The sequence below is a fragment of the Mustela erminea genome, chromosome 7 (genome assembly GCF_009829155.1).
Source record: "Mustela erminea isolate mMusErm1 chromosome 7, mMusErm1.Pri, whole genome shotgun sequence".
Lineage (NCBI taxonomy): Eukaryota > Metazoa > Chordata > Mammalia > Carnivora > Mustelidae > Mustela > Mustela erminea.
The window spans coordinates 20,752,374-20,774,440 of NC_045620.1; the positions used below are offsets into that span (position 1 = coordinate 20,752,374).

Genomic DNA, 22,067 nt, shown 5'->3' on the forward strand with positions numbered 1-22,067 from the left:
TGACTTCTGTCTCAGTTCCTGGCACAATGTTTGTTCAATAAATAGAGGAACCCCAGAGTCACCCAGCCAGAAATCATCTAATTTCTGGTCTCCCGCCAAAGGTGAGGAACGATGGCTTGACCAAGGCCACAAAGCTAGTCATTATCTGCAAGAAACAAGACAAGAACTCGAGAAGTTACCATCACGTTTAAGTCTTGAACTGGGCCATCCTGATGCGGGGGCGGTGTGGGCTTCACAGGGGCAGGGCATTGGGACAGATGCCAATTTTTGCCACCACGTCTAAGAAGCAGGTACGATCACCATCAGCCCCATCGGTAGCATCATCCCCATTTTACAGATGAGGAAACTGAGGCTTAAGACACTTTGTGACTTGCCTATTCCCACAACTGACGAGCGGACAAGGTGGAGACTCGAACCCAGGGCTGAAGCCTAAGCGGTGCGCGCCCAGCGGTGGGTGCAGCGCGGGCGCGGAGTCCTGGCACCGCCGTGGAGTCCTGGCACCGCCGTCGGTGCACCGGGGGCGGCTGGGCGGAGGGGAGCGGGCGGAAAGGCGGCGGGCGGCCCAGCCGCTCTCGGCAGCGGCGGCGCAGCCCCGGGAAGGGGGGCGGCTGCTCGTCCTCCCGCGCGGCAGGCGGGGCGCGGGCCGGGCGCCGCCACAAAGGGGCCGCTGTCGCGCCGCCCCGTCCCGCGCGGGGAGCAGAGCTTGACCCGCCCCTGAGGCGGCCGGCGGCTCCCGCTCTACTCGCACTGCCTCCAGTCTCGTCTCGCCGGCTCCGTCGGGCCCTCTCCCTGTGTCCCCGGCCTCCCCTCCCCGGCCAGCCCGCTCCACTCGCTCCAGTGCTAGGAGGGGGCCGCGCCCCACAGACCGGCCTGCGGACGGACCGACTGATCCCGCGCCCCGGAGAGGAGCAGCCCGTCACCATGGTAACGCCTGCCAAGGCCTGGACCACCTCGCTCTGTCCCCTTTTGGTGCGGGTGTGCAGGGCGGACCCCAGCCTTTCATGCTATGACCCTCAGTGCCTCGCTAAGGGTCTGTGTTAACTGCTCCCCACCAGGAGCGGGGATGGGGGAATGGGGGTAGAGGTGTGGGGAGCCCCCTCTGGTCATGTCCTCTCTCCTCTCTGGGCCCTGTTTCTCCAGGAGCGATGTGGACGGCTAAGATTGGATGACTTGTGAACTTAGATGTCACCCCATCCCTGGCACAGATCAGAGCTGAAACCCTAGCCCTTGGGCCTTAGATAAAACAAGGGGTGGTGTTGTGCTTTCGACGTGGGGCTGAGGGTCAGGTATGCCCACTGTCCTCACACAGGTGCAAACAGAGATGGGGGTTCAAGCCCCCCTCCTGCCCAGTGCCCAGTGGAGAGGGCGGAGTTGCTTACCAAAACGTGGGGTGGTTTTTTCACTTTAGACTCAGGGCTAAAACGCCAGGTGTGCCCCTAGTCCTGATGTGAGGCAGTCTCATGGGAACAGGGTGGGGAGGTAGGCCTAGCAGAAGGAGAGGAAGGGGGGTAATACCTCGATACTGTGGCTTCCTTGGCTGGCCCCTCCCTAACGTTGAGATGCTCTGGGAGGAGTGTGTGTGTGTGTGTGTGTGTGTGTGTGTGTGTCCGCACGTGCACGTGTGCCAGTATCTGGGAACAGGGAATGAAAGAAAAGTCTGTTTTCAGGGAATCACAGCCCAGCTCCCAATAGGCCCAGGAACCCCAGGCGGGTTCACGGGAACACTGGGGTTTGGAAAAGTCCTGAAGACAGGCCAAGGCTTTAACCCCATGACTGATGGGCCATGCTGAATGTGTGTGGATTTTCACTCAGTGCACAAGAATTCTATTAAGACTGGTACGCACACACAGAGCATAACAATGTATGTTCCCATTGCCTCCCACAGCTGAACACACGTGCCCTCTGACACACACACGGCTTACCCACTGGCTGTCCCCACTGCCAAAATAAGGACGTCCATCTGCATCCATGCCACAGACATATGGCAAAACCAGGCTGCTAGATTCACACACCAGCAGGACAGGTGTACGATACACCTTGCTGCCCTAGCTGTTTGACAGAGTTCGCCATAAGCTCGTGGTTCTTCACCTTTCCCTATGGGCAAGGCACTGTGCCCAGGGATTTATACTCAGGAGCTCATGTCACAAACATCAGCCCTAAAAATAGACCTGCTGGGATCTTCACATGGCAGATGGGGACCTGAGGCTCTAGGAGCTTCTGTGGCTGCCCAAGGTCACCCAACCAGGAAGTGGAAGATAGGACAGCCTGAATTCTGAATGTACGTTCAGCTGTCCAGGCCACCCCAGAACCAAACCTTCATCAAGCAGTGTTTGCTAAACCTTCCCTGGTTTTGGACTGAACTCAGGGATTACTTTTAGAATCCAGAAACTCCTTGCTGAACGCCAGTCCCTCAGATTAAGAGGCAGGCCCTGGGTGGTTCTCTGAAAAGGCTGAGCAACTCTTTCTTAAATATGCATGATGAACAGACTTTTCTCCCACTTTTGTTACCTGTCCACCTCTCTGACCTCACCTCTGTACTTCAGCCACTCTGACCTTGGTTCAGAGTCTTTTATCTTTCATGTTCCTTCCTGCCACAGGACCTTTGCATATGCTGTTCCTGCTGGGGTGGCACCCCTTCACCTAAAGAATTCCTATCCATCCTATCAATGTTCACCCAAGTATCACATCCTCAGGAAAGCCTTTCCCAATTTCCCTGACTCCCACTCTAGTATGTTATGTATCTTTCCTTCACGGCCCTACCACAGTTGTTCTTTGCCTGGGATGATTTGATTAAAAGTTACCTAGTGCCCTGGCACAGCCCAGTGCCAGACCATCCTATGACAAAGGCACTTTGGGCTTATTTGGTTTCATATTCCTGAACTTTTAGTTCTATCATAATAATTTGTGCACATTCACTTGCTGGATAAGATATTATGAAGAAAGAACAAAATCAAAATTACTATTTGCTTAATATTTTTCTTTTAATCAGCTTACCTTATACACTTAAAGGTATATTTAAGACATTTTATATCATGACCATGAAAAATCAGTATCCACAATCAAACACAAAATAACTGTAAAAATGTCTACAATGAGGGCAAATTTGTGTTGGTAAATTCTGGCTCAATGAGGCTGGCTCTGGATGACTCCAAGCGGGAGGACTGCTTTCTTTTCATTAGAAGGAGTGATCACTGTGTGTCTGAAGGGTGTTTTAAGATATCCTGGCACTGAACTGAGACTTTCTCTTTGGTGTTCTCAGGAGGACTAAACAAGAGTTGGGATAACTTTTTGTGATTTCACATCAAGTTCATGGCCTCCCCAACTCATCTCATGGGTCCCCTGCCAGCCTCTCCCACATTTTGAGAAAAGCTAGTTGAATCTAATTTATTCAACACTGCCAAAGTACCTGCTTCTCCAAGGCACCTGCTATGTGCCCGGCCCTGTGTAAGGACCTGAGTGCGAAAAGAGTAAGCTCTGGTTCCTGTCCTGGGGGCTTCTAGTGCAAAGTTGCTGAGACTTCCCAGGCTGGGTGACGGGCGATGGGAGTCCCTCTCTTTGCCTGGAAGCATATGTGTCGTGAAAAGCAAAGAGATGCGGGTTGAACAGGGCTCTGAAGGGTGGGAAGGAGCTCACCCAGCCCAGAGAGGGGCACAGTACGAGCTCAAGCAGTGCTTTTCCAAGTGGGGCACTCGCTATGGGTCCAGGGTGGGGAGACTTTAGATGAACTTTTTTTTTTTAGATTTTATTTATTTGACAGACAGAGATCACAAGTAGGCAGAGAGGCAGGCAGAGGGAAAGGAGGAGTGAGAGAGGGAGAAACAGTCTCCCCGCTGAGGATTCAAACAAAATTGACGCAGGGCTCAATCCCAGGACCCTGAGATCATGACTCGAGCAGAAGGCAGAGGCTTTAACCCACTGAGCCACCCAGGTGCCCCTAGATGAACATTTTTATTTACAGTTGTTCATCTTCGTGAGTGGGCAGAAGTGGTTTAGGCAACACAAACACAGGATGATAAATAAAAATCAATGGATTTAAGTTGGAAATGAATTGACAAGAAGATGAATGTGAAGTAAATAGTAATCGATATAAAGCAAAACAAATTAAGATGTATAAACAGCAAGAAAAACTCTGCATATGGCACGTGGGTGATTGGGAAGCCCTGGGCTAGAGCATCAAGTGTGTTGGAAGAAGCAGAAAAGTACGCTGCTGTGGACTGATGGCCACTAGTGGTGGGCTGAGTGGGTAAGGCAGTGGGGAGCCACTCAGGGTTGTTGAGCAGTGAAGGGTCACAATCACATCTGTGTGCTAAAAGGCTATCGTAGAAGCATCTGGGTGGCTCAGTCATTAAGCGTCTGCCTTCAGCTCAGGTTGTGATCCCAGGTCCTGGGATAAAGCCCCACATCGGGCTCCCTGCTCAGTAGGGAGACTGCTTCTCCCTCTCCCACTTGTGTTCCCTCTCTCGCTGTCTTTCTGTCTGTCAAATAAATAAATAAAGTCTTTAAAAAAAAAAAAAAAGGCCATTGTAATGGGCAAAGGAGAGCCCAGCCTGGGGAGGGGGAGAAGACCTCTACTCAGTTCTACCATTTACTGAGGGTAAAGCCTTGGGTTCAGTGTCTTAACCCATAAAATGGGAATAAAAAATACCAATCCCATAGAATTGTTGGGAAGATGAAATAAAATAATGTTAACAAAACAATGAAAAGTGCTTAGGATAAAGCCTGATACAGAAGCTTGCTCAGTAAGAAGCTCTAGTTATCATTGTTATTATTATCATTATGTATTTTGGGTGGGAATGGTGAGCCCCAGGGCAAGGCAAAAGGGATAGGGAGAGAAAAGAACAAACACAAAACTTAGCCCTGGACAGGTGAAGTGACTTGTTCAAGGTTACACCAATGAGCCATGACAGAGCTGGTCTCGAATGTGGGTCTTCTAACACCCACTGGTTTTTCAGTTCACTGCATCTGGGCTGTTTTTCCAGTTTCTAAAAGGTTCTTCTTCTACTTTTATTTCTTTTTTTAAGTAAGGAGTCAATTCTCACTCATGCCTCCACCCACACACAAATAAAAAGGATTTAAAGCAGGAGAAGTTTTACTTGGACACGAGCAACAACTTCCTGGCAGCCAGGGCCACAGAATACTGCTTTTAGAATCTCCAGCCTGGAGAAGTTCAAGAGGAAGGTCCCAGGAAGCTGAACCTGGCGGCCACAAGCTGATATCCACTGGGCTCTATCTGGCTCACAGATGTGTTTGGTGTGGTTAACCTGTAGAACACTGGGAAACTTTACTAAAATGTCAGCAGACCCAGCAATGCTGGGTGAAGGCAACACTGGGTTGGAGCCGATGAGATGGGACATGTGCCACAGTCCCCACTACTCCCTATTGCTTCCCCAACACTGAGGCTGATTATCAGGGGACACTCACCAAGGGGCCAGAGGGGTTATTTTCTCGCACTTGGCTACTTCTGTCTTCCATGTCACCTTTCAGTCCCTTGTGGGCATTTGTGCCTGTGGCTGGTGGTTTGGATTCTTTCTGGGCTGAGTAGAGAGATGGATGAGACCAGATCTTTTTAAACTTTCCCATCAATTGGGGATTAACTGATCCCATTTAGAAACCGTGTCCCAGCTCCAAACCTTCCTGCACCTGATTACACCTTGAATTCTAGAGTGACCCTGTTGGAAGCATCCTTAGAGATAGATAGATAAGCCCAATGCACCCATTTTACAGATGGGGAAATTGAGGCCATGGTCACCCTGTGAGTCAAGGGTGAAATCTCACCTTCCCTAGGCATGCCATGGAGGAGAGCAGGGGATGACAGCAGCCCTGGGGCCCTGCCTACCTCAGTTCTTCGAAGCCCTCGCTCTTCCCAAGCTAGGGAATGATGCTCAATGATGCTCAGAGCTTTGTCTGGTGGAGCCAATGGACAAACCTGGGCCTTTAAGAAGAGTTCGGCACACCTCAGAAAGCCCAGCTAACAACAACTGGTGAGACCATTTAGAAAGGGAACAGGCCTTAAAACACACACACAATCACAGTTTTATTTTCCCCTCTTGTTTATAAAAGCTACACAGGCTGGTTACAGAATGGTCGGAAAATCCAGCAAACTATGAAGAAAATGAAAAAGGGTGACTTACGAGGCCCCTGCCCCCAACGGCGCTCGGGGGTGACGGCTGTTAACACTTCATTCCAAGGCCTCTTGGCTTACGCACCTTTTTACAGCATGGAGATCACACTGTCTGGGAATTTTTTCTTTTAGAAACTTCCAGTAATCAGAAGAGTCGTTCCTTCCCGGGGTGAGGGAGTTGCCTGGCAGGGAGCCTCTTTCCGGGGTGGTGGAAATCTTGTATGTTGATCTGGCCAGTGCTCACGGGGAAAGGCACATAGGTAAAAACGACATCAGACTTGTGTGTTAGTAAAAAAATAATGGAGGCTCAGTGCAAAGTGTTGACACAGAAGTGTAGGAACCTCTTCCCACCCTCCCGTGCCCAGAGGGAACCGCTGGGGACAGATACTTTTCTGCCAGCCCCATAGCGGATTCCTTGGGTCTATCCAGAAGGCCCCTGAGCGTCCTTCAGGCACCAGCCCGGCAGCAGGGTCTGTGGGCCCCCTTGGGGGCTCCTTCTCTGCTGCTAGGGAGGGGCTGGAGGGCTGCAGAAGCTCTGGCTTCTCCCTTTCCAACTTCTCGCTGCTTCCTGGCAAGGAACAGTTAAAGGCCCAGCCTGGCTGCGCTCACTGGGGAGAAATGGAAACACATCGATTAAGTTTCACGGAAATCATTTTGAGGGGCCCGTGTCTGCCCAGCAGTATTTGGGTTCCTGAGGGCCCAGGCTGGGCTGCCTGATTGGTTTTGAGTGGAGAGGGGCCAGCTTTCCTTCCTACGGGCTCCACACTGTGTGCTTACGCCCATATTTGGACAGCTTATGAACCCCTGGGGTTCAGGCCCATAGCAGGTAATGCTCTGGCCAAGAGCTTGGAGTCCCATTAACTTGGAACATTCTTGTTTTTTTACTGGCCGCCCCTTAAATCGTTAGAGTGTGCAGCCAGTAAGCCCATTTGTGAAAGCCAAAGGCATCCCATCTGTGAGCTTTAGTCTGCGAGAAGTAAACAGCTTGAAACACTGCAGGACAGGCGGCTGGGAAGGCCACCCTGAAGGCTGGTGGCTGCTGCTGGCCCCATGGTGGGCAAGGCACCAGGGGGCAGGGGAAGAGGGCGGGCCTGACTGGCCAAGACAGGGTTGGATCGTGGCTCTGTCTTCACCCTCGTCTCCATGATCTTGGACAAGATCCGCTTCCTCTTCTTTATCGGCAGAGCAGGACGTTCCTTCTCTGCCCCAGGACCTTTGTGTGGCTAAGCAAGAGAATGTGAGTGAGCGCAAGGCCCTGTGCACAGCAGGTGCCTGGAAGTTGTTGTTATTCTTCGGGTGACAGCAGTGGGTTCAGGAAGGGATCAGGAGGGGGACATGGCTTCACACAGAGGCTAGGACTCTAGCTTCATCTGACAGGAGGAATAAAGAAAAAAAAAAGATTAAAAAAAAAAAGGCAACAACACCTTTTTCTTTTCTCAGGACCCCTGCATCCATCATCTCCCTGCATTTGCAGAAGAATCATCTGAGCAAGATAGGCTAGGCTCTAGAATCCCCATTTACAGATGGGGAAACTGAGGCACATCAAGGCAGAGATGGTTGATCCAAGGTTGACATGCAGACCACAGTTGGGACACAGGCTGTCACAGAGCGGAGCTAAATAACAGGAGTCATGTGCTAGGAGACTCAGGCCCTTTGAGTTTCCCTCTGATATTCTAAGGACCCCCAGAGAAAACCCACCTCTCACGATAAGATATCTTCACTACCTTTCTAATATGTGGCAAGCTTGCTTTGAAAGAACGAAAGAGAAACTCGATGAGCCTTGAGGAAGTGACCAGATGTCCTAGAACCTAATTTAGAAAATGTATTTGTTCTTATTGCTTCCTTTTTCTTTTAAAAAATAGTTTATTTTTATAGAACTAGAACAGTGAAAATGAAATATATTTTATATAATAAGTGTGTATTTATTATATAGTTAAATATTACATTATTTATGGTAATATATACTAATGTAAGGTCTACCCTCTGGCTATAATAATGAATATATATGATAGATATAAATATATCTATATGAATAAAATAATACAAAACCACCCAATGCATCAACAATTTATTTTTGAAGTTCCATTCCATTTATGCCAGCTGATACCAATTTTCCCCATAAAGCAATGACATAATGATAACTATAGTAATGGCCACAAGCATATAGCAGTGATGGGTCTTGCTGATTAAGCACCTACTAAGAGCTAGTCCTGTGCAGAGACCTTCCGTGTCTTATGTCATTCGGTCTTGCTCAACCATTTAAGGCACATACAATTATGAGCCCCCCTTTCCCTAGTAAGGAAACTGAGGCAGACGGAGCTAAGCTAAGCAACTTGCCAAGTCACCTAAGCAGAAAGTGGTAAGAGCAGGATTTGAACTTGGGCAGTCTGGCTGCCTTCTCCTAACCCGTATGGGGGCATAAAGTCTCTGTTTGAAATACAATTATATAAGTTATTTTTGGTGAGTGACTTGGGGGGGAAAAAAAAGCAGTCAGCGCTAATAGTACAAAGGGTCCTTGGATATGCTAAAATTCATGAAGATGTGAGTGAATGATTAAATTTCCCAAAACCAAAATGAAACAAACCTAGCCCAGCTCAATGTGCACACAAGGAAAGGCCCAGAGAGGGAAGGCACCTGCCCAAGGTGGCACAGTGGCGTGGAACCTAGGAAAGCGAGTGCCCTAGAAGAGGCTGGGTGGAGTGCTGGCTTCTTAGTGTGGCCACATACTCACCGACGTCAGCCGGAGTCCTCTAACTCAGGGTCCCCATTCCCATTGCTCTCCTCAGGATTGCGTGGGTGAGGGGTAACTCTAGGGGTTTGACCTTGCTTTGGAGGGGAAGAGCATTAGAAGAACTGGTCAAGCCAGATGAGGCTTTTTCTGTTCTGTCAACTTCAAGACGCCCCTCCCCCCACCCCGACCCTGTCTTGTACCTCAAAGGGGAAAATAGCCCTTCTGGCCATGTTCACTTTTGATGTCAAGAACCTGTGATAGGTCACCCCCACTGCATTGATGCTGTGTCAGTGGCAAGACCCTTCTTCCTTCAGAATGGGGGCTGTAGACATATATTCATTCCTCCCACAAATAGTGATGGAGACCCTACCCTGTGCTCAGTGCTGTGTGGGTGCGGGGGCAGAGTGGCAACCCTGACATTGGCCCAATGACCATGGGCTAGCCGCCCCTGTGTTATAGCCTCCTGGCCCTGGCCTCTTGCTGGGATGGAGAAGTGCCATATTCCTCCTCCTCCAATCCCGGATTTTATTTCCCTGTCTGAAGGGACCTCATTTGTAAAAATGATTTTTCTGCCCCAAATAAGCTGTCTTTATGCTGGATTCTAGTTTATTCTCATCTTGCTTTACATCTCTCAGTGACAGATGGCCCCAGAGCTTGTGAGCAGTCTGGGCCAACCAGAATGGCTTCCGTCAGGCATTTTAAGAGTTGAAAATCATAACCCATGGATTCTATTACTATACCAGACTGGAAACCTCTGGTCTTATCCAAATGGTTTTACAGATGGAAAAACCTGTGGTTCAGAGAGGGACATTTTGTTTGTCCTTCCACGGCATTTACTGAGTACCTATTTTTGCCCAGGCCCTGTGCCAGGAATGGGATACCCTTGGAAGAGGAGTCATCAATGCCCCCGTCCCTGTGACAGTTTCAGGCACTGTTAAAACAAATGGTCCCAGACTTTGTAGCTTAAAGCAGCATACCGTTCTATGGATCCTATAGATCGGAAGTCCAACACGGGTCTCATTGGGCTCAAATCAAGGTGTTGGCAGGCTGTACTCTTTTCAGGAGACTCTAGAGGAGAACCTGCTTGCCTTTTCCAGCAGCTAGGAGCAGCCTGTGTTCCTGGGCTCTTCCTTCATTTTCACAGTTAGCAACACGGCGTCTCTCAGATCCTTCTTCCCATGTCACATTTCTCCCCAACTCTCACTTCTTCTGCACCCTCTCACCCTTTGGAGACCCCATGGGATTGGATGGGACCCACTGGCTAATCCAGGATATATTCTCCCTATCTTAAGGAGGGCTGATTTGTCATGTTTATTCCATCTTTGCCTTATGGGGAAACAGACTGACAGGTAACGGAGCTTAGGACACAGGCATCTTTGGGGCCACTATTCTGCTTACCAGCCTCGTCCTCAGGGAGCCCAGAGTCTTGGAGGGAGATGGCGATCAGCATGGGAACTGCTATGATGGGGCTGCCACAGGAGCCCAGGAAAGGGGACGCCTGGCCCAGAGGGTGTGGGGGAGGGAAGTCTGGGGGAATCCCATGGGAGATATGAGGGGTGACCTGACTCTTGAAGAATGGGAGGGACTCAGCCAGGTGAAGGGGAGTGGAAGTGGAAGGCATGCCAGGAGGAAGGGACAGCGTGTGCAGAGGCTTGGAGATAAGCAAGAGAATGCACGCAGTGCTGTGGCCAAAATGAGAGAGACAGACGGGCTGTGAGGCGAGGCCAACGCCAAGATCACAGGGAACCTGAATGCCTGGAGGCTGATGCTTTCCTGAAGGCAGTGCGGACACTTCCAAGGTCAGGTTCGTGTTTGGAAAGACCACTGTGGGTTCCTGGTCCAGAATGGCTGGAAGTGAGGCAGTCTGAAGGTTAGATGGCAATGAGGAAGGGATTCCGTGGAAGAGACAGAGGCCTGGGTCAGGATAGGGACGGGGAAGCAGAGCCGAGTTGGTGGGTGGGCTGCTGGAGGTGAGAAGAGCCTGTGTGAACGGAGGAGGCAAGAGGAAGGGCAGAAGGATGCGCAGATTTCTGGCCTGGGAGTCTGACTGGACTGTGGGGCCATCACTGACGTAGGGACATGGGGGAAGGGTGGGTTTAGGGACATACTGAGTTGGGTTTGACGCATTGATGATCTGTGCCTGGTGGACACCTAGGGGAAGCACCCAGAAGGCAGCTCATCATGTGAGTCTGAATCTGTGAGCTCATGTGTCAATTATATTAATTTGTATCAATCAGGTATTACTGTGTAACAAACCACCCGAAAAGATGGTGTTGAAAAAAAACCCCAGCAATTACTTATTATCGTTCATGCACATGTGTTTTGATGCACCTACATGTTGCCTGCAGGTTGGTCTTCACTGATGGCTCAGCTTCAACCTGCAGGTGTGCAGGTCTGCCAGATGGTGGGATTGGAGGTTGCGGACCTCCCTGTTCCCTCTGGCCCTGACCTAGAATGCCCCCCACCATTCCTCCCCTCCACCTTGGGCCTGTGGATGGCACTGAGCAAGGACCGCAGGAGAGGAGGGAATGAGGATGTCTTGAGGAAGAGTATTCTAGACAGAGGGAGCTGCCAGTGCAAAGGTCCTGAGGAACAGGGAAGAAGGCCAATATGGCTGGAGAGGATGAATGAGGGGTAAGGGTAGCAGAAGAGGTCAGCGAGTTGGCTGCAGCCTTAGTCATATGGAGCCTGGAGGATCATGGGAAGTGGCCACTACCCTAATTATTACTGCTATGCTTGCTTTTCGTATTCTCCTCCTATCCCCCACAGGACCCCTCATCTCTGGACGCAGCCATCCAGCATGCCCTGGCAGGCCTCTATCCCCCTTTTGAGGCCACGGCGCCCACCATCCTGGGGCAGGTGTTCCGTCTGCTGGATTCTGACTTCCAAGGGGATGGGCTGACCTTCCTTCTGGATTTCCTTATTCCTGCCAAGCGCCTGTGTGAGCAAGTGCGAGAAGCAGCCTGTGTAAGTTTGGGAGGGAGGGTGGGGCCGGGGGACAAGCTCTCCCAGAACCAGAGGCCTGGAGGTGAGCAGGGAAGGAAGTGGGCTGGTGCGTGTCTTGTCCCAGAGCAAGAATTGAGGATGTGGGATGGTTCTCCATCCTCCCCCTGGTTTCCCCCAGTGGAGCAGGAAGCTTGCTTGGTTCTTTGCTCTCTGATTATCTAGGAGTCAGTCACGTTTATCCTTTCGCTAGCGGGGAGTACATCCTGGATAAAAGGTGGGCTGATCCTTGGGAGCTTGCCCTGGGGCTGGCATTGTGGGCATCACCAAGCTGCCTTGGCTGAAGTGGGTCAGCTTCAGTGGAAATAGCAGAGAATGTTCCAGATATTTCCTGGAGCCCTAGAGGCCTCAGGACTCACTTTTGTCCCAGGAGACCTCTTTGAACCCAGATCTCAGGGAGGACTCTCTAAGTCAAATTGGAAAGAAAAGTGTTTTAGGTAGGTTTACTTGGCTGCAAATGATAGATCTTTACTCAAGGTGATCTGGCCTCAGCCCCAAGTTGATACACCAATCAAATCCCTTTCTGTATCTTGTCTCTGCTTCTCCTTGTTTGCCAACATCAATCTTACAGGCTAGATGTCCCCCCCAAGACTGGGATCAACTCCCGTCCTGGAGAGGGGAAACTCTTGGAGAGGAAAAAGAACTCTTCCCCCTCAACTGCAGATAGAAAAGATGCCAGAAAAGATGCTGATTGGCCAGGCTTGGAGTGGATGTCCATCCGTGGACCAGTTGCTGCAGCCAGAGAAATGGGATAGCGGGGCTGGCCGGGCTTACATCATACGCCTACGCCTCTGGTCAGAGGTGGTGACTGTTTTAAGGGTGGGGACAGGCCTTTGGAGACCAAGCCCTCAGATGCCTGTCGCAGGAACTTGTCTACACCCTTCACGGGGTTGCCAACTGTGCCCCCGCTGTCCCAGCTCAAGCATCGCTAAGAGGTTTGAAGCTCCCTCTGGCTCGTGTGCCTCGGAGACCTAATGCATCAGGAGCAAAAAATAAGAGTGAGGACCGTGCGCATTATTTCAGGGGTAGCAAGAAATTGAATATGGCAGCTAAAAGCTCAGGTTTGGGAGCCAGAACTAGAGATGGTAGGAACTAGAAGGAGACTACGATCCTTCGTTTCCCTTGCTCGGTGTGGCTTCTGGAAGGCAGAAACTGGCATACACAGTCATTGTTATTGCAGAAGGAAGATTCTCACCAAGCACCTGCTGCCAGCTCCCATTCACCCACCCTGACACTATTTTGTGCATAACCTGCCCCTCCCAACTCCTTCCCCATGACAAGCTCTATGACTCCCCTCTTCCCTTTTTCGGCCCTTAAATCTGTATTTGCATGGTCTCCTTCCCCATGTCTTCCAGGAACAAGGGTCACAACGTTTTAATTTCTCTATTTTTTAAAAAAGATTTTATTTATTTGACAGATAGAGATCATAAGTAGGCAGAGAGGCAGGCAGGGGCGGGGGGAAGCAGGCTCCCTGCTGAGCAGGGAGTCCGGTGCAGGGCTTGATCCCAGGACTCTGGGATCATGCCCTGAGCAAAGGCAGAGGCTTTAACCCACTGAGCCACCCAGGCACCCCAATTTCCCTATTTTTAATCATAGGGGATTTTAATTATAATTTTAGGTGAATTCATGTCACCTCCGAGCCCGGGGTAGGATTAATAGTATGGCGGCAAGAGTCAGGTGCCCCAGGTTCAAAGTCAGGCTCCATGACTGCGGAGCTGGGCGATCACCCTTTGAGCTTCAGTTTCCTTCATGGGAAAGCAGGAATGTGGATGAGACGGTACCCACGTCCCAGAGAGGACACACACAGCCTGGCACAGAGCCTGGTATTCAGCAGGTACTTGGTAGCCATTGGCTGTTACTTTCCCACTTTTTTCTTTCTCCCCTGAAAATAGGAATGTGCCAGCCCCAAAGTTGGCATTGATAAAGACCAGCACCTGGAGGCAGCCAGCACCCTTAGATGAAGTCCAGTGGGGACTTCAGTGGGGACACAGATGCCTCCAAATATGAAAGCCGAGGCACGAGTCCTGTTTATGCTGCTCTCAGCTGTGTGGCCATGAGCTAGTTCTTTTACCCCCTTGAGCCTCAGTTGTCCTCATCTGTAAAGTGGAGATAAAGGTGCCTGAACTCCCTGCCCCACCAAGTGACTGTGAGATTCAAATACATTGATCATAACCATTGTCTTTGTGGTGCGTTGCTGTTTGCACAATACTGCTGGGCAGTTCGGCCTCGTTTAATGGGAAGGCTAAGGAAAGCAGGTTGTAAACAGCAGAATGCTCTGTGAAAGTAGCGGAGGATCTCGCCGACTGGAGGGGTTTGTGGATAGGAAGGTTTCCTGCGGCAGCCAAATCTACAGCGTCCCTGACGGGGACTCGTTTACACACCCGGGGTACAAGGGCAATCAGTTCTTGCCCCAGTTAATCAACCTGGGAAGCACCTGCTTCATTAAGGGGAACCTCAGTGTCATTCTCTGGAGCTCCCCCACATACACATCCAAATTATAGAAGATTATCTAGGTTTTACTCAAGTCACAGGGCTCTTTTCCAAAAGCCAGGTAGAGAGAGAGATAGAGAGAGAGATACCTGTCCGTTCTGTGGCAGGTGGGGGTGTTGCTTCTGTTGTTGCCACATTGTGTAGCTGTGGGAGCGGGTCCTGCACAGTCCAGTGGAGGGGCTCCATCAAGAGAGATCAGGTCTGGGGCGCCTGGGTGGCTCAGTGGGTTAAGCCTTTGCCTTTGGCTCAGGTCATGATCTCAGGGTCCTGGGATTGACCCCCGAATTAGGCTGTCTGCTCAGGGGGGAGGCTGCTTCCCTCTCTCTGTCTGCCTCTCTGCCTGCTTGTGATCTCTCTCTCTCTCTCTGTCAAATAAATAAATAAAAAATCTTCAAGAGAGGTCAGGTCCAACTGGCTCCGGGATGCCTTGCTGTGTCCCACCTATACAGAGAATTGCTGGTGCCTCCTGTTTAAAAAAAAAAAAAAAATTTAAAGTTTTTCCTCACCTGCCATGTCATTACTCAGTGAAGAAAAATAAATAAATAATTAAATCACAAACCAGTAAATAATAAACATTCAAGTCCAGAATAATGGAATGATTTTGTTTGTTTGCTTGTTTGTTTGTTTCAAGGTCATCCAACAAGGTAGTGGTGGGGTCATGTTTCCTGGCTTTTCACCCAGGATTGTTTCGACTTCACTCTGTAATCTCTCTGCCTTAAAAGTTAGAGAATGGCGTAAGTGCCGTAACTGACTCATTTTCTAATGGAAAATCCCCACAATTTTTCAAAGGGCAAATGTCAAAGGGAGAGGAAATTAACATTTATTGAACGCCCACTTAGTGTACGCCAGGCGTTGTGCTGTGGGGGTTTTATTTACACGTATATAAGATCTCACTTAACCCTCATACCAACCCAGCCGTATGATACATATGGTCATTCCTGCTTGCAGATAGGAAAATTGAGGCTTGAAGTGGTTATGTAATCTGCACAAATTAGCGATTCATACTTTGGAACCCGTGTCTCTCTGGCTCTCGAATGAAGGGCTCGGACTTGATTTGGATTGAGAGAAGTCTGGGGTGGATGGGGAGAAGGGACTGTGACCCAAGCAGAACGATCCTCATGGGAAAGGCACCTGCAAAGTAGCACCTGCCACTCAGAGCTTTTCTCCCTTGGGCCAGAAGGCTAGCGAGCATTTTTAAGGTCAGGGTCAGGACTAGGATGGGGCAAGAGAAGCATTTGCTCTGGGGGCTGTGTGACTTGCGAGACTCTGAGATGGGGCCCTAAGAGTTGTGTTGTAGGCACCTCTCTTCCCTGACCTGCCCCAGATTCCATCAGCCCCATGGGCAGGTCCTTCCGGGGTAGGATTCTCTGACATCACCCTTCTGTCCGCAGGCCCCGTACTCACATTGCCTCTTCCTGCATGAGGGCTGGCCTCTGTGCCTGGGGGGTGAGGTCGTGGTACACTTGGCCCCCCTCAACCCTCTCTTGCTACGCCAAGGGGACTTCTACCTCCAAGTCGAGCCCCAGGAGGAGCAGTCCGTCTGCATCATGATCAAATGCCTCTCCTTGGACCTCCGCACAGTGGACACAAAGCCTGTTCCCGTGTCGTCCTACCCTATACTTTTCACCCAGACGGGGCTGGAGACTATCAACAGTGACTTTGAGGGAAGCCCCCTTCACAACTGCCTGGTCGCTTCAGAAGATGGGATTGTCTCTGTGCCCTGGACCAAGATAACCAGCCCGGAGTTTGTGGATGACAGACTTCAAGCAGTGAATGTCCTTTCCCTGGCCTGGGGGTCCCTTCAGTTAGAGGCCCTCGATTTGAGCTGCCCTCCGGAGCTGCCCCAGCCCAAGTCCCCAGGCTGCCAGGAGCTGCATGCCCAGAGCTTGGCCAAGGGCAAGGGCAGGACTTATGGAAACAAGTACCCAGGACTCATCAAAGTGGAGCCAGCCAGGCCTGGGGAGGTGGCCTTCAGGATGGACCATGTGGCCAGCCAGGACTTGGAGGGAGATTATGTGGTCCTTCTGGAGAGCAGAGGAGGGTCTCCTAGTAGGGAAGTGGAGACATCCCATGGGTGTCCTTTGGGGGCATTGGAGGAATTATCCAGAACTAAGCAAATCCCTTTTTCTCAAAGAACGCCACCTCTCTCAGGCACCAGTGGGGGACCTTCCTTGAAAAAATGGGCTTGTGAGAAGGCAGCAAGCTCAGAAGAGGAGCCCTGCGTTTTGGACTTGAGGAGAAAGATCAACCATAAGGTTGACTCACACACCCATGACTCAGAACAGCAGCCCTGGGAGCCCTACCTCAATGTCCTTGAGAAGCCATTACCCTGGGCCTCTGGCCTGGAGGCAGGTGGTTCAGAAGACCTGGCTTCCTCCACAAAGGTGCAGGGACATCTGGGAAACCCAGAAAATATGGTCCAGCCCAGGCCTGACCCAAAACAAGAGTCCTCCCTGCATCTGTGCCCAGCTTCCTCTCCTGCTACTCCAGTCCCTGAAACCAAGATGGAAGAGAGGGCCAAACTGAGCCATGGGAGACTTTCCAAACCTGGACCTGGCCCCAGTCAGAACACCTCCTCCTCTAGGTCCCCCACTCCTGGGCTTAGATTCTCCTTCTTGAAAGGGCAAAGGCAAGCCCCGGGACCACCAGAGAAAGCCTCACTCCAGCACGACGGGCCCTGGAAAGTCTTGTGTTCGCTCTACTCTCCCAAACCCAACCGAGCCAAGGGCTTGGGGAAAGGTAAGGTGCCCACTCGCTCGGCTGGACAGGGGACTATTCTCTGGACATGACCAGGTGACAAGGAGGCTCAGGATGCCAGGGACAGAGACCCCTGCCCCCCACCCCCGAACTGGTTCAGCCTCAGGGTTTTAGTGCACGGGGAGCATGTCAAGAGGCTTGAAGTCTCAGGGGTCTGGAATGGCTATTCTGAGCCGTCCTGAGTCCACAGTCAGCTCGGCCCCGCAGCGGCTAGCTGACCTTGGTCAAGGACTCCTTCTTGGTGCAGTGTGGGTGTCCCCTGCCTCACACAGTTGTTCTGCGGTTCAAAGACACACTAAAAGTAAGCAGCTTAGGGATGCCTGGCTGGCTCAATTGGAAGAGCGCATGACTCTTGATCTCAGGGTCGTGAGTTTGAGCCCCACGTTGGATGTGCAGATTACCAAATAAATAAATAAACTTAAAAAAAAAAAAAAGAGCCTAGCATAACACCTGCCACATGGTAGGAGACCAGTAGCCATAAGCTGTTATTATCAGTCAGAAAATGCCAGAGAAGACATTTCCTCCAGGGAAACCCAGATTCTTCTTAATACCGTTTTCTTTGTTGCTCTTCCTCAGCTGGGACAACTCAGACCAAAGCATCGGGCCCAGCTGCTGACTCAGGCCCACTCACCAGGGAAAAGGCTGACTTTCCAGAAGGCCCTCCTGGAAGAGTCCCCGCTGTGGATGAGGAGACCCCAGGGCCTGAACCCAGGATGGGGGCTCTGAGTGTGGAGCTGTTCCAGTCAAGAATAGCATATCTGCCAGGTCCTCGGGGATCATAGGGCAGCTGGAGGTGGAGAGGAGGGTGGTGGGGTGGGGTGAGGGTGTGTTGGGGTGGGGAGTCTCTGAGCATCCTGGTGTTGGTGGGTGTGGAGGAGACAGGGAAGGTCCTGGAGGCTTGTGTTCTGGACCAAGTGCCCCGGGACTCAGGCTCTTCATATTTCCAGTGAAGGAACTGGATTATATGAAAGCAATTTCTAGATATCCATCCATCCATCCATCCATCCATCCATCCATCCATCCATCCATCCATTAAACCATCCATCCATCCTACTTTTTAGTGAGGCATCCAGCATGGGTGTCTTAGGTCTGTTCCCTAGAAACAGGGCCTAAGACAGAGATCCTTGGAGAAGTGATTTGTTGAAGGTAGTTCTCAGGAGAAGGGGAGTGAGGAGAGCAGGACAGGGCAGGGGAGAAGCTGAGTGACAATGGGGCCTGACCCTGTGAAGGTCTGGGACATGAATTATACCGCAGAGCTGGTTCCATTTTAAGGTGTAGGGGGCTGGTCTGTTGTGTGCTTGGGTCTGTTGGTCATCAACCCAGGCAGGGCCTGGGATGCAGGGTGAGCATCCAGTTCAGTTGAGGGCAATTCTCTAGAGAACGGGACATCTGTGAGCCAATACAGCCAGCAGTCAGCAGCCGCTGGGGGATGGGTATCAAGCCTGACAAAGGGATCCGAGTGGGGTTTTACCAGCATCCAGTAGAGAGGATGTTTTCCCTTATGTTGAATATTTATTCATCTTTGCAACAAACATTTCTTTAATACCTGCTGTGTACAGCCAGGCCCTGGGCTTAGCACTGAGGATTCAGGGGGGAACAAGGCTGATGTGTGCTCTGCTCTCAAAAAGTCTATATTCTCAGGGTAGAGAAAATTCAACAGGTTATTACAATCCAGTGTAAACAAATTGCACTGTGGAGGAGTACAGGGTGCTGTGGGAGGACCGATGAGTGCCCTGGCCCAGGCTTAGGCACGAGGAGAGGTCAGGGAGGAAGGAGGAAGCAACAGAAAGCTCAGTCCTAGAGCATGACTAGGTTTTATCCAGGTGAAGGGGTGGGAACAGTGTTCCGGACAGAGGGAACAGAATGTGCAAATGTCCAGAAGCAAGAAAGACCCCAGGGCTTTTTGTGACCTACTGTCTTGAAAATCTATTTTACTTCATAGACCTGTACCATTTTGTGCTGAGGGCTGGGACACAATGAGTGGAGCCCTCAGTTTTGCAGGATTGAATAAAGGCCTACATTTGCTGTAGGAGGCTACAGTGGGAGAAGGGCTTCTACAGAGGGCAGAGAGGAGGTCTTCCTGGAGGAGGTGGCATCTGAACTGGGCTTGGAAAGATAAGGAGGGTTTCACCAGACAGAAGTGGGAGGGGAGAGAATCCCTGGCAGAAGAAACAGCGTGGACAGAGGTGGGAGGTGGGAAGGAGGAAAGAAGAGGAAAGAATCCGCCTAGGTTAGGCAAGGACAGATGACCCTTTCTGGCTGGGCCATAGGTGGCAAGGGGTGACACAGTCTATTAGTTGTAGATGATGATCTGATCTTCACGTGGTCTTCTCTCTGTGTGTCTGTGTCCACATTTCCTCTTTTCATAGGGACACAAGTCATATTGGATTAGGGCCCACCCCAATGACCTCATGTTAACTGAATCATGTCTTTAAAGACCCTGTCTCTAAATACAGTTACATTCTGAGTTCCCGGGGATTAGGACTTCAACATATGGAAGTGGGAGGCTGTAGGAAGAACACAATACAGCTGATAACACAAAATGAATGAAATGAGCCTGGAAGAGTGTACAGCCTCTGGGGAGACTTAAGGGGCAAGTGGAGAAACTTGCACTTTTTCCTAGAGGCCATGGGGAGCCACGAGCTGTTTAGAGTAGGGGAGCAGCACCCCACAGAGCCTCTACTGAGCTCCAGTCATGGATCTACAGAGACAGGAGCTCATCTCTCCTGGTGGTCAAGGGCCAGATCAAGCATGACTCAAGCAGGTGAGGGACCTGGCTCTGTGCGAGACTGGGAAGCCACTTTCCCTCGCCGGGCTCCAGTTTCCTTATCAAGAAAATGGGCCTGGGGACGATGATGCAGCATTGCCTGACCTGACGGTCCCAGTGGCTGTGAGAGGATTTCAGAAGAACATGGACAGACATCTCTGACTTTGTAGGTTATATCATTTTCTCATATTTAATCATTTCACATTTTTTTACTTTCTCTTATAAAAAATACTAACATACAAAAAAAAAATAAAAAGCAGAGACTGTAGTGTAAGGAACACCCACTTACCCATTATTCAGATTTAATAAGTCTTAACATTTTGGCGTAAGTGAAAGATCTTCATATCTTGTCCCTGAATACTTCAGCCTGCCTCTCTCAGCTCTGAAGATATTTTCCCGAAGAACTGCAATACCATTAGCCCATCTAACAAAACTAAATATAATTTCTAATACTACTCAACACACCCAGTTCATATTCAAATTTCCCATATTGTCCCCAGTGAAATTCTTTTCCTTTTGAAATTTATAAATGAGTATCACAGGGAAAAGAAAAATCCAACCCATGATCTCAAGAGGATCTAAAGTTAGACACACACGGTCGGACATCTTTTATGATTATGTCAAATTTGCAAATGTGCATGAAGGAAAGACTGTTCTAGAAGGTCTGCACCCCTGTGTGAGACAGCACTTATGAAGGCTGTTAAGCTTGTCTCTAAGACTTCCTGAGCCATAAAGGGTCTTGCATGCTTACATACTGTAGAAGGTCGTGCCCATGTGGAGCGGACGGTGGCTGTTACAAGTTGGTTCTGCGTGAGGTGACTCTGGAGGGCAGGGCTCCAGGCCCAGGGTGTGAGGCAGGCCCAGTTTCCAGAGGCCTGAGCCTCTTTCCTTCCTCTGTGCTCTCCCCTCACCACCGTGCAGCTAGGCTCCGCTGACTCCCTGGGCCTCAGACTCTCAGCCCCTTGGGGACAGTGGGCCAGGCAGCCCTGATTCCTGGAACGGGAAACAGTCTACAGAACCCATGGGTAAAAGTCTGCAAGAATGAAGCGTGAGCTGGCAGCCCTGGGCCGGGGGCAGAGATGAGGACAGAGGCGATGTTCCGTGTAACAGTGGTTGTCACTGAGCCCGTGGCTCCGTGTGTTTCTCAGGACCATCTCATTTAGCCCTCGAAATGACCTAGTAAGCTCCACATTTTATGCTCCCCATTTAACAGATGAGGAAACAGGCTCAGAGGCCCAGCGACTAGCCCAAGGACACACAGTGAGTCAGTGCCAGGCTGATACTTGAACCCATCCACGTGCCTCCAAAGTCGAGTCCCTGAGCTGTGCGTCCCAGAGTGCCCTGTGCAGAAGGGAGTCCAGAACGAGGGAGTCCAGAATGGAGGGCGGAGTCAAAGACAGCTTTCTGAGGAAGTGGCTATTGAGCTGGGTCTTGAAGGCCGACTCAGAGTTCAGAGTGGCCGAGGGAGGAGAGAAAGGACATCCGAGGTGGAGAGACCTGGGGTTCTCACTGCTCACCTGTGTCCTCCCTTCTCCAGGTGGTCGGGACAGGGCAGGGAGGCCCCTGCTTCTGGTGTCAACCACTGAGGGGGCCTGGGAGGCACCGTGGTGCACAAGCTCAGAAGTCACCAAGCTGCTTTCCTACCTGTGCACTGTCCCCAGGTAAGGGGCTGGGCCAGCTGGCCACTCTGTCCCCTTTTGACTTCTTGGCCCAGAGTCCCGGGCTGGGCACTGAATGGGCAGACACCATGCCCTTCCACCCAGTCATCTGTTCCCAGAGCCAGTCCCAAGCCAGATGCTGGGGGGAGGGGGGAGCAGGACAGACTTAGTCCCTGCCATCAGGGGGTTCCCAGATTGCGGGAGATGGATGGCGTGCGAGGAGCAGAGCATGGATGAGCAACTCTTAGGAGCATCAGTGTGGTGAAGAGAACGGGGGTGATGTAGATTGATGACGATTAGTGGGTGATCCAGGCTGATTTCTAAGACCTCTACTCCCGCACCTGCGTGACTTCAGGTTGGACTGGCTGGGGAAAGCCTCCATCCTTTCCTCAGCCTTCCAGCCCCCAGCCAGGAGGGTCTCAGAGGTGGTGTTTGTTCAGGACTGTGCTAGAGACCCCAACCCAACCTAGAGGCTGTGTGGTTAGGGGTAGGGGATGGAAGGACTGGCGGAACCCTTTGGAACCTTCTCCATACGCTCTA

The 22,067-nt window shown here is 51.0% G+C and overlaps 1 protein-coding gene across 3 annotated transcripts in view; it reads left to right on the plus strand.

The window, feature by feature from the left end:
• Nucleotides 1-589: 589 nt before the first annotated feature.
• Nucleotides 590-22,067, plus strand: part of KIAA1755 (KIAA1755 ortholog) — a 38,718-nt gene continuing 17,240 nt past the window's right edge. For 2 of the 3 annotated variants that reach the window (XM_032350695.1, XM_032350697.1), the window contains exons 1-5: nucleotides 590-924; nucleotides 11,622-11,819; nucleotides 15,737-17,084; nucleotides 17,679-17,867; nucleotides 21,407-21,530. In XM_032350695.1, coding sequence (XP_032206586.1) covers nucleotides 922-924; nucleotides 11,622-11,819; nucleotides 15,737-17,084; nucleotides 17,679-17,867; nucleotides 21,407-21,530 — 1,862 coding nt within the window. In that variant the 5' untranslated portion in view covers nucleotides 590-921. The remainder of the gene's footprint in view (nucleotides 925-11,621; nucleotides 11,820-15,736; nucleotides 17,085-17,678; nucleotides 17,868-21,406; nucleotides 21,531-22,067) is intronic. The other variant, XM_032350696.1, reaches the window with a different exon arrangement.